The 15871-nt window shown below is 37.8% G+C and overlaps 1 protein-coding gene across 26 annotated transcripts in view; it reads right to left on the bottom strand.

The window, feature by feature from the left end:
- Window positions 1–15871, bottom strand: part of Gpalpp1 (GPALPP motifs containing 1) — an 89256-nt gene that overhangs the window by 50985 nt on the left and 22400 nt on the right. For 23 of the 26 annotated variants that reach the window (XR_015445884.1, XR_015445868.1, XR_015445873.1 and 20 more), the window contains one exon: window positions 15023–15241. Coding sequence is in view for 6 of the 26 variants with exons in the window: in XM_087197324.1 (XP_087053450.1) it covers window positions 15023–15241 (219 nt within the window). In the remaining 20 variants the exon portion in view is untranslated. Of the gene's footprint in view, window positions 1–251; window positions 15242–15871 lie in introns of those variants that run through there. The other 3 variants (XM_087197323.1, XM_021257883.2, XM_087197325.1) reach the window with 3 other exon arrangements.

The following is a 15871-nucleotide window of genomic DNA, read 5'->3' as shown; positions in this document are numbered from 1 at the left end:
CCCTCTTTTGCCACAGTGCTCTCAAAAGGATTTCCCATTTATTTTTCTTGTGTTCCTAAATAAACAGGGAATATTTTATTTATTAGGGGATCATGAAAACTGATATGGAATGAAAGATTCCTGCTCCCCACTAGCGCACAATGATTTGATTGGTCAAAATACAAAATAAACCTTTACAGAATATTCTCTTTGAAAATATGCCTGTTTCAGGAAAGCTAGTATTAAAACAAAACAACAATAAAGACCACAAATTCTCAGATATAGATGAAACTTTATTTATACATAAAAATAATACTTCAGGAATTCTTTTCCAAAAACATTCTTTTAATTGTAAAGCTCAAAATGAAAAGATTAAAAGGGACAGTGAATAGCTTTTTAATCTTGTACACATACCATGGTTCTCAGTTAAATAAAATTTTTTTAATGTATTTTGGTGCTTAGATTGAATCCAGGGCCACATACATGCTGTACATATTATTAAGCTATATCTTAGCCTCTGTTAAACATTTTTTAAGTTCCAAAAAATGTAATATACCTCTTCTGTAGTAGTTAGGTTTTGTAACTACAGACTTAAGTCTTGTGATAGTATCAGAAGTCAAATCAAAATAAATTATGTTCTAAGCCAGGCATGGTGTCATACACCTGTAATCCCAGCACTCAGGAGGCTGAGGCAGGAGGATCGCTGCGAGTTCGAGACCAGCCTGGGCTACATAGTGAGTTCAAGGCCAGTCTGAACCTCATAGTGAGACCCTGTCTCAAAGAAACAAAACAAAATAAAAAATAAATTATATTCTGAAAAAGAAGACATGGCTATTGAAGTTACATGGGTACTTGCTCTAGTTATCTCTTTTTATGTTAATTCGTCTTAAGTGTGACTCAGTGGAGAATATTTTCTAACAATACTATGATTACCATGAAAAATGAAGTAGTAAGGCCTCTTGTAACTAGTTTATAACCAGTCTCTCATGATCTTACAATTCAGAACATTAATATTAGCTGCACTCCATAAGAAACAAATAATACTATAATGTTTTAGGATGAAGTAATTTATGTAGTAACTGTTAATTCCAGAGCATGTAAGGGTCAGTACCATGCAAATCTCAACCTCATTTCCAAAAAAAATCATTAAATTAAATGTCAAGTGTTGCTACATCTCAACAAAATTAAAAACTCTAGTAAAACCATGCCCCCTTTCCCCCCAGCAGGGCTTAATTTGTTTTACTCAATTAAAAAACAGTTGAAAGAGTTGGGTCCCCCCCCCCCCCCCCGCGCTTTTGGTCTATGGCTTGAACCCAGGGCTTCTGCACTGACCTACATTCCCAGCCCTTGTAAAAAAATTTATTATTGAGATAGGGTCTTGCTAAGCTGCTTAAATTGCCTAGACTGAGCTTGAATTTGTGATCCTCCTGTATCAGCCTCCCAGGGTGCTGGAATTGCAGGCATGTTCCACCACACCTGGTTTAATACAAAGCTTTTGTTATGGGTATAGCCACCCTCTCTCATTCTCTTTCCCCATCAGCTAAAGTCAATAACTCCATCATTTACTTCCTAAGAATGTGATTACTATTTGAAGCATCTATTTGAGATGACAATTAGAGAACTGGACAAAATCATATAATTTCAGATACAATGAAATTACATACCACCTTCAATGGTGAAGAATATTTAAGTATTAGCTCCACTTTAGGAACTTAAAGTTGCTCTTCTCCATTTTTAAATTTCAAAAGGGGTAGAGTTCTATAAAACTTGGTCAAGGAATGTAGGGAATTAAAAAGTTCTTATTAAAAAGCGTCAACAGACCAGAGACTTGATTCAAGTAGGCCTTTTGCAGCTTTTGGAAGCTTTGGAAGAAGGAAGAGTTAAAGGACAACTGCCCATTCTGTGCACAGAGGTACTCTGTTCTTTTATTGTCAAGGTTGTTGTTTTGAGGTTAGTTTCTCCATGCAGCCAAAAACCTCTTTAAGTGGCCTTATATTAAAATTAACCTCAGGATGGCAAGAAAAACCAATAGCTCCAGGGTGCCAGTGAAGTAGTAACTCCTGGAAGTATTAGGAAGAAAAAAGGTTTCTATCCCTTTTGTCAAGGTCATAAACATACTACAGATGAGGGGTGAAACAGTAAATGAAGGACCCTTGTTAACAAGACAGACTCCATATTGCTGCTTGACCCACCTGCCTGCCCTTTAGATGAACTCAGAAGGAGGAAGCTTAGAAACCTCCTCCCCTTAGAGAGTCTCTTAGAAACAACAATTAATCAACTATTGTTTTACAAATGTTCTAACAGCAGAACGTCTTGCTTCTGTACGGCTGCTACACTCCCCTAACGGCCAACCTATCCTTTCTGTAACTCCACTTGCCAAAGTTCCCCTCTTGCCCTATAAAAACATCCAACCCTCTAAGCTCGGGGCCTCTCTAACCTTGGAGCTTGGAGGGTGCCGTCTGGTCAGACTAATAAAGGTCTGTTTCACTTTCTCAATTTGTCCAGTGTGTTCCCTCCTGGGTGATCCTCACTGTAGTCAGCTCCTCGGAGCAGTTGGTAAGGCCCATGGTCTTACAGTAAACACATAATAAAATATCAAATTTTACAAAAGTATATGTTAGGAATTACATAATGATGAGGAACTAGAAAACATATTTTCCATCTTTGGGAATTTTTTTAAATCACAAAATTAAATGAACAGAATAGATATTCTTGTACAAAGATTTTGTTCAAAAAGTATAACTAAAAATGACATCTTTAGTCAAAAGGTAACTGTCCAATTTGCTTAGATAAGTTGCTTTTTCAATTTGCTCAGAAGGATAATTTATCATTTTAATAGCAATACCCTTTTAGTAGGCTACTGTTAAACTGATGTTATAAAAATAATTGTATTGCTATTATTAAAAGAATAATTTGTACTATATTCTGAACAGTTTATTCAATTTTCTTAAAGCTTATATGGACTAAGAATCGAATACTTTTCCTTTGAAACCTTGTGCTTCATCAAAACTAGAACACAAGTAGCAAAACAACTGAGATTAATCTACAAGAAAATATAATTTACAGAATTTTCATTTAAGTTTTATTTAATTTTTAGAAGTTTGTTTAATTTTTCCTTCCCTTTTTTTTTTTTTTTTTGAGGCAGGCTCTCCCTATATAGTTCAGACATTCAGGCCAGCACTGAACTCTATGTACCCTAGGCTGGCTTTGAACTGGTGGCAATCCTCCTCCTGCCTAGCCTCCTGATTGCTGGGATTACAGGCATGTCTCTCCTTGCCCATCTCTTAACATCTTAAGGGGCAGTGCTTAAAGTATTACAGACTTAAAATGTTCCTTTTAGGGTAGCTATGCTGATAGATTTTCCATTTCCACTTTTGTATTCAGTGGTTATTAGTTTGATTTTTTAAAAAAGGTTATCCATGATTGACGTAAAAGCTCTAATTCCAATAAATTACCCACAAACTGTTACATATATAAATGTGTAAGGTAGCATCATCTCAAAGCAAAGTTTTAAGACTCAGAAAGCTTTGGGTGGGTCATGAAGATAGAGAATTAACAGATGTCAAATTAATAGTGAATGGTGTATCTTGACTCTCAAACTGCCTCTTTTAGCAATACTTATGATTAAAGCTGGAAAAATCAAAATAGTTTTTCCTAATTATATGAGATAACCTAGAAAGCCCTCTTTCTGACTTGAACACGAAAAAGGACCAGTCTGTGACAGAGATTCAGTGGACAGTCCTCATCAGATCTTGGAACTTGTGAGATACCACAAACATTGTAAAACTGAAGTGGGAAGACTCTTAAAATAATTATATAAAGAAAGTCCATGCTTTTTAGATACCAAAGGCAAGCCACATATTCTATTCTACACAAGAAATGCTGATTTTATCTTTCTACATGACTTCAAAGGACACACAGAACAAGGTGAATTTGTATGTTTTTAAAGATTATTCTTAGAGGCCCTACACAGGCCATGCAGGTGGACATACACACACCTCTGGTTTGGTGAAAAAAACCTGCAGCAAAATACAGCCTCTCCTTGACCTGGAATCAAGACACTTGGAAAACAACTTAGTAAAGACAAAAAGAAGTAGGTCTCTGGGAATCAACAAAGAGCCAACAGAAAACTAGAAACTACAGAGAAACTGAACACAACGTAGAGAAAAGAACAAAGCATCTGGAACAGTAACTCTGGCTCTCAGGGAGGCAGACCTGTCTCCACTAATACAAGGTAAGAGAGTTGGCAGCTCCAGGGACAATGAACTGTACTGGCAGCTCTAATCCTAAGAAAAGTTATAGTAAACTACAAAAACAGAGGGGTTTTACTTTGAAAATAATTCTTCTGGATGGCAGGTTAGAGTTGGGGAAGAAATCCAGTGCAGCGCCCACCATATTTGAGACTTTAATCAGGAGCCACTTTGGGAAGGGGTTAAAACTGAGCTATACAACAACTATACTTCAGGGTTTCTGGGGTCACTCTACCACGCAAATGGGTGGGAGATGGTCATAAGAGAAGGTAGTGAAGAAGGTACAAGGTAGGGTTAGACTCCCTGAGAAGTTTAAACTCAGGCTGGGAAAAGACACAGGGGTACCACTTTCCAAATTCAGAAGCCAGGGCTGTCATGTGTGGTTTTCAGAGGCAGCTGGGTCTGAAAGTACTGCCATTAAATCCAGAGGACTCCTTCACCCCCTCCTCCTGCCCCACTGCCTATACCCAACACACAGCCCAGTGGTGAGTTAGTTTTCCCCATCTTCCAGCATGATGAGGTATATGCCTTGGCTTGGGTGGTTGCCACAGCCTGGACTGTATGGACAAAGGTGCCCCTGGAGTTGGGTAAGGGGAACTTCACAGACCCATAGGGTATTAAGCTAGGTGGAGAAAGCCATCACTTGGGCACACAGAGGACCCTGGAAACTGGCAGCAGCTGGAATGACTACAGCCTTAGGATGGATATCACTGACCAACCATGTCCAGCAGGAAAGGTGGAGCATGATTTAGTATTTGCATACAAAAACGTGAGTGTGGAAACAAAATAGGTGTTGGTAGTGACTCATTATCCCTCCCCTGTACTGGTGGATTCCAAGACTGTAGACCCTGAAAACAAATCACTCATTCAAAATAATGGAAATTTTTCGGACTCATTTCTCTTGCTTCATTGATTCTTTTTTTAGGTGGGGGTTCTTTTCTTTTTTCTCTTAGTGCTTTTTTGTTTTTTTATTTTGCTGTTTTTTTCTTCTTTGTTCATTTCTGTTACTTTTATCTAATTCTATAATTTTCTTTTACCCCTTCATAGGATTCTTTATTTCACTTTTCTGTAATCCTTCTCATCTTCCTTTTCTTTATACTTCAAATTTTATTTCTTCCATTTCCCTTTTATACTTTCTTCATCTTTACTAGTATTACTAATTAGGATTTATTAATCTTTAGATAATTAGTTGACTATGTAATTATTGTTGCATTTTCTCTATTGTCAATAGTGACATAGATTTGCATTTAGTAGATATTCACTGTATGTCAATATTTGGTTTGTCTTTATGTCTATATTATAGTTACAGATCTCTTTTCCATTATTAAGGGTGGTACAGTGGTAGCTTTTATTGGTCATAGATATGTCAGTGTCATTTGTCTTTGATTGTATTATTGTTGCTGATTTCATTGCTATTTCAAGGGTGGCATATTTATTGCTACTGATTGGCTTTTACTGTATGGCAATATCTGGTTTGTCTGTGTCATCAACAATTCATTTCCAGAGGGCTAGCTGCTGAGCCAATTACACTGCATCCTCTCTCCATAAATAAACAGAGAGGTTGGATCTTGGGACAGAAGCAAATGTCTACAGTTAGCTACACCCACAGTGGATCACTGGAAAACAGACATTAATGAAAGATATCTCTGTCGGGAGCCATTCTACATAGTTTTGGGGAAAATATCATTTCACAATTAAATTATGATTAGGGCTGTCTGAGGCCTTAATAGTTCCATGATGCTGTGACGCTCAAGGGCGAGATTACATCAGCCAAAGAAAAACTGGTTCTTTAAGAATTGAGTAGTAATACAAAAAGAGAAATTTTCACCTGGGAAGTGACAAACAGAAAGGTCCCAAACAGAAATCCAGGAGATAAAAAACTATATTGATGGTATAGGCAGCAAAAGTGAGAGGACAGTGACAGAACTAGAAGACAAGGCTGATGTAGATGGTCACATACTAAAAAATTCCATAAAAACAACAAGAGAACATGGAACATGTATCCAACAACTGCTAGATAATGCAAGGAAGACTAATCCAAGTTAACTGTAGTCAGTGAAAAATAAGATCACTCAAATGGTGTAAAAAACTTTTTTTTTTCAGAAATTATAGAAAACTTTCCATGTCTGGGGAAAGAATTTAATACAGATAAGCAAGGCATATAGAACCCCAAATAGTCATGACTAGAAAAAGGCTTTTTCACAACATATCATAATCAAAATCATAGTTGTCCAACACAAGGACAGAATCATAAAGGCTGTGAGAGATGTTGCTGTGAAAGCAACAAATCATTTATAAAGGTAAACCCATTAGAATTACAGCAGACTTTGCAACACCAACCTCAAAGGGCAGGGGAGCTTGGAGTGAAGTGTTTCAGATCCTAAAAGGAAAACAACTTCCAGCCAGGCATGGTGGCACATGCCTATAATTCCAGGACTCAGGAGGCTGAGGCAGGAGGATCATCATAAGCTCAAAACCACCCTGGGCTACACAATGAGTTTAAGGCTGAACTACATAGTGAGACCTGTCTCAAAACTACCAAAAACTAAAACCAAAAAACAAAACAAAAATAAATGAATAAAAAGAAAAAAGAAAACAACCTCTAACCCAGACTAATATATCCTGCAAAACTATTTTTCAAAATTGATAGAGAAATAACAAAGAGCCCTCAAGAAATTCAAGACCACCAAGCCAGTACTACCAAAAATTCTCAAAGACATTCTAGAAAGAGAAAATGAAGGCAACAATGCCAAAACATATAGGGAAATGAACACACTAGGTAGGGTGAGCAGTTAAGCAGAAGGGTGGGGTGAGGGTTGGGGAAGGAATCATCGAGAAAATGTACTGACAGGAATAAGTCTGTACCCTTCAGTAATAATGCTCAATGTGAACTGTCTCAACTCCCTGATTAAAGGACACTGGTAAGTTCAATAAAGAAACAAAATCCAATGTTATGCTATATACAAGAAACACATTTTGTCTGAAAAAAAATTCATAAGACTAAAAATCAAAGGATAGAAAAAAATAGCCCATGAAACGGGAGCCTAAAAATGATCAGGAGTAGCAATCCTATTTTCAGAAAAAGTGGACTTAAAAAACTAAAAATAGAAATTCCACTGGACCCAGCTATTCCCCTTCTAAGTATCTTCCTAAAAGAGCTAAAGACATCCTACTACAGTGTACATGCATACCCATGTTTATAACAGCACAACTCATAATAGCTAAATCTTGAAAGCAAGTCTATATGTCCAGCAATAGATGAATACACAATGGAGTACTACTCTGCCATAATGAAGGATAAATTTGAACTGCCTATAGGAAAATGAATGTACCCTGGGACCATAAAGTTAACTGAAATAAATTAAACACAAGCTTAAATATTGCTAGATTTCCCTTATATGAGAAACCCAAAGTATAAATCATTTAAAGAAGAAAATAAAAGATGGACATTAGTTAACAGGGAGATCCATCTTTTGCAATGAGAAAGGGACCAAGAGATGGAGGGAGAGGAGGGGAAGGGAATACAAAAAGATTTAAGATGTGTTATGTAGGCCCATGCCCTACCGAGGTCCTGAGTCGCACAGAACACGCCGAATCAGCCCACTGCAGACAGGCAGGTCTGTGCACGCCCTACCGAGGTCCTGAGTCGTGCTGAAGACGCCGAATCACCCCGCTGCAGACAGGCAGGTCTGCCCACACCTCACCGAGGTCCCCAGTTGTGCGGAACACAAGCCAAATCAGCCCGCTGCAGACAGGCAGGTCTGTGCACGCCCTACCGAGGTCCTGAGTCACGCGGAAGACACCGAATCACCCTGCTGCAGACAGGCTGCCACCTGATTCCACAATACAAAGACGCAGAGGACAACAGACCACCAGACCAAGGTACTGAGTCCCACTGTTCCCGGCCCAGAGGTAGGGGCTTCTGAGCCGTCGGCCCACTGCTCCTGGTCCAGAGGAAGGGGCTTCCCGGTCACTATCCCTCCGGCTGCTCCCAGCCCACAGGAAAAGGCTTTTGGGTCACCTTCTGTCCCGCTGCTCCTGGCCCAGAGGAAGGGGCTTCTGAGCCACCATCCCACTGGTTCTGGTCCAGAGGAAGGGGTTTCCCGGCCACCATGCCTCTGGCTGCTCCCAGCCCACAGGAAAGGGTTTTTGGGTCACCAGTCCTACCGCTGCTCGCGGCCCCTGTCCCACCTCACCCAGCTCAGAGGAGGTAATCCGTGCAGGCGCTAACAGCCCCCTGCCCCAGTCGAAATGAGAAAACATGTAAATAATCCTCAAAACCAGACTTCCAGATCACCTACAGCAACCCCAAAGGGAAATGAGATGGAACCCTCTGATACTCAACCACCTGGACCCATTGAACTGGCAACAAAAGGGGATCTGGAAAAAATGAAATCAGAAATAATTTCTCGGATAACAGGAGAAATTGTGCCCCTAGTGCAAGACATGATTAATAAATCTAGAGAGGAGCTCAGGAACATGATGGAATCCCAACATAAGAAACAAATGGAATCCATGAAACAGATGAAAATAGATTTCCAGGACATAAAAAACTCCATTGAAAGTCTACACAGCAGAATGAGCCAGTGTGAGGAGAGAATTTCAGATATAGAAGATAAGATTGCAATTAGTGACCAGGAAAAGAAAAATTGCTTCAAAATTATAAGGGAACATGAGAAATCAATCCAGCAGCTGCTAGATGATGCAAAAAAGAATAACATAAGACTGATTGGGCTCAATGAAGAAACAGGAGAGAGTGCAGATGACATAAAAAACCTCTTCACAGAAATAATGGCAGAAAACTTCCCAAGCAGGGGAAAAGAGCTTGACATACAGATAAGTGAGGCATATAGGACTCCAAATAGCCTTGATCAAAAAAAATCTACACATAGGCATATAATTGTTAAGATTCCAGAAACTCAACAAAAGAACAAAGTTCTCCAAGCAGTCAGAGAAAAGAAACAAATCACATAGAAAGGAAAGCCCATCAGAATCACAGCAGACTTCTCAACACAAACCACCAAGGCAAGAAGAGCTTGGAGTGACATATTCCAAGCCCTAAAAGAAAACAGCTTCCAACCCAGATTGATGTACCCTGCAAAACTATCTTTCAAAATGGATGGAGAAATAAGATACTTTCATGACAAAGAGCACCTTAGGAACTTCGTGAATACCAAACCAGCACTCCAAAGAATTTTACACAATAGCCTAGGAACAGACATTGAGGATCACAACCCCAGGAAGCAAAGCAGAATGTACCCATCTGGCATGACAAGAAATTAAATGTACAGGGGGAGAACCCAACAAAAAGAAAAAGTCATGGCAATGACAAGTCAATGCGTTTCAGTTATAACCATCAATGTTAATGGTCTCAATTCACCAAACAAAAGAAATAGACTGGCAGAATGGGTCAAGAAGCAAAATCCAACAATATGCTGCATACAAGAAACACACTTAATTCAAAAGGAAACTCATAGACTGAAAATTAAAGGGTGGAAAACATTACTCCATGTGACAGGAACCCGAAAAAAAGCAGGAGTAGCTATCCTCTTTGCAGATCAAGTAGATTTCAAACCAACACTGATTAAGAGTGACAAAGAAGGACACTACATCCTTGTAAAGGGAAGAATCCAAGAGGAAGAGATGACAATCATAAATATCTATGCACCAAACACTAGTGCACCCAACTATATAAAACAAATACTAACGGACATGAAAAGTCATATATGCACTAATACTATTGTAGTGGGGGACCTCAACACCCCACTGTCACAAATAGATAGATCAACTAGACAAAAAATAAGTAATGAAATACTAGAACTCAATCGAACTCTTGAACAAATGAACTTAACAGATGTTTACAGAGTCTTCCAGCCCACAAAATCAGAATACACATTCTTCTCAGCTGCACATGGGTCATTCTCCAAAATAGACCACATACTTGCTCATAGAATATGTTTAAGTAAGTGCAAAGGAATTGAAGTTATCCCCTGTGTATTATCAGACCATAGTGTGATGAAATTGGAGATCCATAGCAAAAGAAACTCAAAAAAGTTCATAAACATGTGGAAATTGAACAACGCACTTCTGAATAACCAATGGGTCACAGAGGAAATTAAAGAAGAAATCAGACAGTTCCTTCAATTAAATGACAATGACAATACAACATATCGGAATCTATGGGACACAATGAAAGCTGTCTTACGAGGGAAATTTATAGCAGTGAATACGCATATTAGGAAAACAGAACGATCCCAATTAAACAACCCAATGCTGAACCTCAAGCTTCTAGAAAAAGAAGAGCAGGACAACCCCAAAGCTCATACAAGGGAGGAAATTATAAAGATCAGAGGAGAAATCAATGCAATGGAGACTAAGAGAATGATACAAAAAAATAAATGAAGCCAAGAGTTGGTTCTTCAAAAGAATCAACAAAATTGACAAACTTTTAGCCAACCTTTTGTCAGAAAAAGGAAAGAAAAGGCCCAAATCCGTGCAATTAGGAATGAAAAGGGTGAAACGACAACAGACCCAGCAGAAATCCAGAGGATCATCAATACCTACTTCCAGAACCTATATGCCAATAAGATGGACAACACAGAAGAGATGGACAGATTCCTAGATACATATGAATTACCAAAGTTGAACGAAGAAGACCTAAAAATTCTAAACAACCCAATATCAACCAATGAAATTGAAAATGTAATTAAAAACTTATCAACTAAGAAAAGCCCAGGCCCTGATGGCTTCACTGCTGAATTCTACAAGACATTTAGAGAGGAACTGCTGCCACTACTGTTTAAACTCTTCAATGAAATTGAAAGGGAAGCAATACTCCCAAATTCATTCCTGGAAGCAAGCATCACCTTGATCCCCAAAGCAGAGAAAGACCCAACTGAAAAAGAGAACTATAGGCCATTCTCACTAATGAACATAGATGCAAAAATCCTTAATAAGATACTGGCAAACAGAATGCAGAAGATCATCAAGAAGATCATACACCCTGATCAAGTGGGATTCATCCCAGGGATGCAGGGATGGTTCAATATACGCAAATCAATTAATGTAATGCACTATATCAATAGAGCCAAGGACAAAAACCATATGATTATCTCCATAGACGCAGAAAAAGCATTTGACAAAATCCAACATGCATTTATGATAAAAACCCTACAAGAAATTGGAATAGATGGTCTCTACCTCAAACTGATAGAAGCCATCTATGAAAAACCAACAGCCAATATCATACTAAATGGTCAAAACCTGAAATCCTTCACACTCAAATCAGGAACAAGACAAGGATGTCCACTATCACCACTCTTGTTCAATATAGTTCTGGAAACATTAGCCACGGCAATTAGACAAGAGAAAGAAATAAAAGGAATAAAGATAGGAAATGAAGAAGTCAAATTGTCATTATTGGCAGATGACATGATACTCTATATAGAAGACCCCAAGAACTCCACCAAAAGTCTTCTACACTCAATAACCAAATTCAGTCAAGTAGCTGGTTACAAGGTTAACACACAGAAATCAATAGCATTCCTCTACACCAATGACAGACTCACTGAGAGAGAAATAGGGCAAATAATTCCTTTCACAATAGCATCCAAAAAACTGAAATACCTAGGAATCATCCTAATGAAAGAAATCAAAGACCTCTTCTCTGAAAACTATGGCACTCTGAAAAGAGAGATTGAAGATGATATCAGAAAATGGACAGACATCCCCTGCTCCTGGGTAGGAAGGATTAATAGAGTGAAAATGGCCATACTTCCAAAACTGCTAGATAGATTTAATGCAATTCCAATTGAGATCCCAGCAGCATACTTCATAGACCTCGAGAAAACAATCCAAAAATTCATTTGGAGCAAGAAGAGACCCAGAATAGCAAAAGCAATTCTAGGTAACAGAGACATGGCAGGGGGTATCACAATCCCCAACCTGCAACTCTACTACAAAGCTACTGTGATAAAAACAGCATGGTACTGGCAAAGAAACAGACTTGAGGACCAGTGGAACAGATTAGAAGATGCAGAAACAACGCCAGACACACTCAGCCATCTCATCTTCGACAAAGGAGCCAAACATCCTCACTGGAGGAAAGATAGCCTCTTTAATAAATGGTGCTGGAAAAATTGGGCTTCAACTTGCCAAAGATTAAAACTAGACCTATATCTCTCACCATGCACTAAACTAAAATCAAAATGGATTAAAGATCTAAATATTAAAATAGAAACGCTGAACCAGTTGGAACAGAGGTTAGGTAGAACCCTTGAAGACATCGGTGTAGGAAAAGATTTTATGAACAAAACCTCAGTTGCCCGTGAACTAGCACAAACAATCAACAAATGGGATCTTTTCTTATTAAAAGGCTTCTGCACAGCAAGAGAAACCACCAGCAGTTTGAAGAGACAACCCACAATGTGGGAAAAAATCTTCACCTGCTCTTCCTCAAAGGTCTACTATCTTGAATCTATAAAGAACTTAAAAAGATCAGACCTCCCAAATTTAAAGACCCATTCCAAAAATGGGCATCTGAAATGAACAGACATTTCTCAGACAAAGAAGTAGAAATAGCAATTAAAAGATGAAAAAATGTTCAACATCACTGGTCATTCGAGAGATGCAAATGAAAACAACGCTGAGATTCCACTTCACTCCAGAAAGAATGGCTGCTATCATGAAATCAACCAATAACAAATGCTGGCCAGGCTGTGGGGAAAGAGGAACCCTGCTCCACTGCTGGTGGGAGTGTAGACTGGTGCAAGCACTGTGGAAATCAGTATGGAGATACCTCAAAGAACTAGGACTGGAAGTCCCACTTGACCCCGCTATTCCCCTGCTGGGGATCTTCCCCAAAGAATTAAAAGAATCATATCACAGTGATATATGTGCACCCATGTTCATAGCAGTGCAGTTTGTAATAGCTAAAACTTGGAAACAGCCCAAATGCCCATCAACTGGAGACTAGATAAAGAAAATGTGGTTTTTTATAAAATGGAGTACTACTCAGTCATCAAAAATGAGAAATTAGAGACATTTATAGCTAAGTGGATGCACATTGAGGTGATACTCTTAAATGAAATAAATAGGATACACATGTGTAAATACTCAATAGTTTCTCTGGTGTGAGAAAGTGAAAGTGTAAATAAGGACTAAATGTATAATAGGTAATGTGAAACAGGAAGAAAAGGGGCAAAGGGGAAGGAAGTGGGAGGGCTAGGGGAAAGGATAGAAGGGAATGGGATTAATATGGAAAATGGAAAAACAGGAACAAAATCTTTGTAAATAGGGAGGGATGGAGGGGTTGAAAGGAGGGCTGGGCAAGGGTGAAAAAATAAGAACCAAGAGAGACTATGTAAAGGTGCAAATTTCCAATGATGAATGTCATTATATTGTATACCTAAAATGTACCAATGATTAGAATGAATAATCGATAATGTAAAATAGGAAGAAAAGGTCCAAAGAGGTAAGGGTAGTAGGAGGGGCAGGGGAAAGGAAAGAAGGGAAAGGAAAAATGATGAGAAATGGCAAAAATGGAAATAAAGTCTTTGTAAATAGGGAAGGGTGGAGGGGGTGAAGGGAGGGCTAGGAATGGGGAAAAAATAAGAACCAAGATGCATTATGTAAAGGTACAATTCCCAGTGAGAAATGTAATTGTGTTGTATACCTACAATGTACCAATAAAAGAATTTAATACAAAAAATAAAAAATAAAAAAAAATAAATGTGTTATGTATATATACAAACTCCCCATTGTAAATGTAATTATTATGTACAGTAAACATTAGTAATAAAAATAAAAAATATTATCCTCTAATATTAAACAAAGATAGAAGAAAGATAGAAAGGTGGACAGAGAGATAAAAGAGTATTCTCTAACTTTTCTGCATTGTACATGGGAATTCTCTGAAGTAAGAATAAGAGAATTCAGTAAGTTGGAAAATATTTTCCACTTTGACTATATATATATATATATATATATATATATATATTTATTATTATTTATTTATTTATTTATTTTTGGGTACCGAGGATTGATCTCCAGTCCTTGGGCTTGCGAGGCAGTCAGTGGCACCACTGAGCTAAATCCCTCCCCGGCGACTATATTTTCTTTCAAAGTCATATTTGAAGACTGACATACGTTTCATACAATTAAAAATCACAAATATTTTAAGAAGCAACCTCAGCCCTTCTACAGTTCCTTAATCACTAATACAAACCCTAGTCAGATTGGGCTATGGCTGAAGAGTGTAATGATTTAAATAAAACTTAAGAGGTCTTTCCAAAGAAATGAATATTTTCTTGGCCAGGGATTTAGCTCAGTGGTTCTGCTGCCTGCCTCACAAGCTCAAGGTCCTGAGTTCTATCCCCAGTACTAAAAATAAAATAACACAAAAAAAGAGAACATTTTCTAACTGTAATCTTATTAAAAAAAACAAAAAACTACTCACAAACCTCCTTCCTTCTTTAATAAAGCATGTACATACAATCTTCCAACCACACTTACTTTGCTATTTCTCTTAAATGAAAATTTTAACATTTTTAATAGCAAGGCCCTTTTAGATTATTATGCAGGCAAGGATATTTCTCTAGTCAACCACATTTTTTTTTAATCACATAAAGCTGATTTTTCAACAATCCCAGTTTACTTATTTAAAAAATTTTTTAAGCTTAAAATTTACATTATAAAAGGAAATATGTTTAGTATATAATTATTATAGACAATAATGTATTCAGAAAGGCTCAAATGGATGAGTATGAAAATATACCTCATTGACATATACTTACTTATAAAAACATATTGCCTTTGCCATGTGAAAATCTGGTGTTCAGTTCTCTAGATTTCTTTATTAGGGCTTTTTTCTGAGCATCATCAAATCGATTAACCTTCAGATCCTTATCACGGTCAAATGGTATTCTCTCTTGGGGCTTATTTTTATCTTCAGTGGCCTTACTCTTTAATTTTTTATGATGAATGTCCATAAGAGATTCTGATCTTTTTGATTCCTGGAAAAAAGAAGAAGAGCAGGAACAAAGACCTTAACTTGTATAGATTATTGACAGAAAATGATCATGAAGTAGAAAATTAGACAATGTACAGTAAAGAGGGCTATTTACAAACCCTAACAGGTTTTTCCAAACCTAAGACAGCATCTATGAAGAGAACATGCATTGAGGCAAATTCAATCAAAATAAAGCTATTAACTACATGCCATACATTAAAAGCTGATTAAAATAGAGAAGAAATATTCAAATAATCATAATGAAAAGCATTCCAGTTACTTATACTTAAATTATAACAATTAAAATTACAAACCAGGGGATGGGAATATGGCTCAGAGGTAGAGCACTTGCCCAGCATGTGCAAGGACCTGGATTCAATTCCCAGCATTGCAAAAACAAACGAACAAACAAACAAAAAAACCAAACAGACAAACAGCACAAACCAAGCACATGGGTGTAAAAAGAAGAGCCATTATACTCTCACTTCATGGGTGGACTAGTTCCTGAAGCCTAAATGATGTACAGAAGGGAAGGCACTGACAGGATGCAGCCAAAACAAAAGTGAAAAAAGAACAAGAGTAAAGTGGCAAAACTCAGGGACCATGCAGGAGATACTGGCATGCTCTGTAAGCT

This window comes from Heterocephalus glaber, unplaced genomic scaffold (assembly GCF_053883595.1).
Source record: "Heterocephalus glaber isolate CG9 unplaced genomic scaffold, H.glaber_assembly_v1.0 deba00001666, whole genome shotgun sequence".
Taxonomy (NCBI): Eukaryota; Metazoa; Chordata; class Mammalia; order Rodentia; family Bathyergidae; genus Heterocephalus; species Heterocephalus glaber.
Note: the sequence above shows the minus strand (reverse complement) of the source record. Positions and strands in the feature narration are given on the sequence as shown.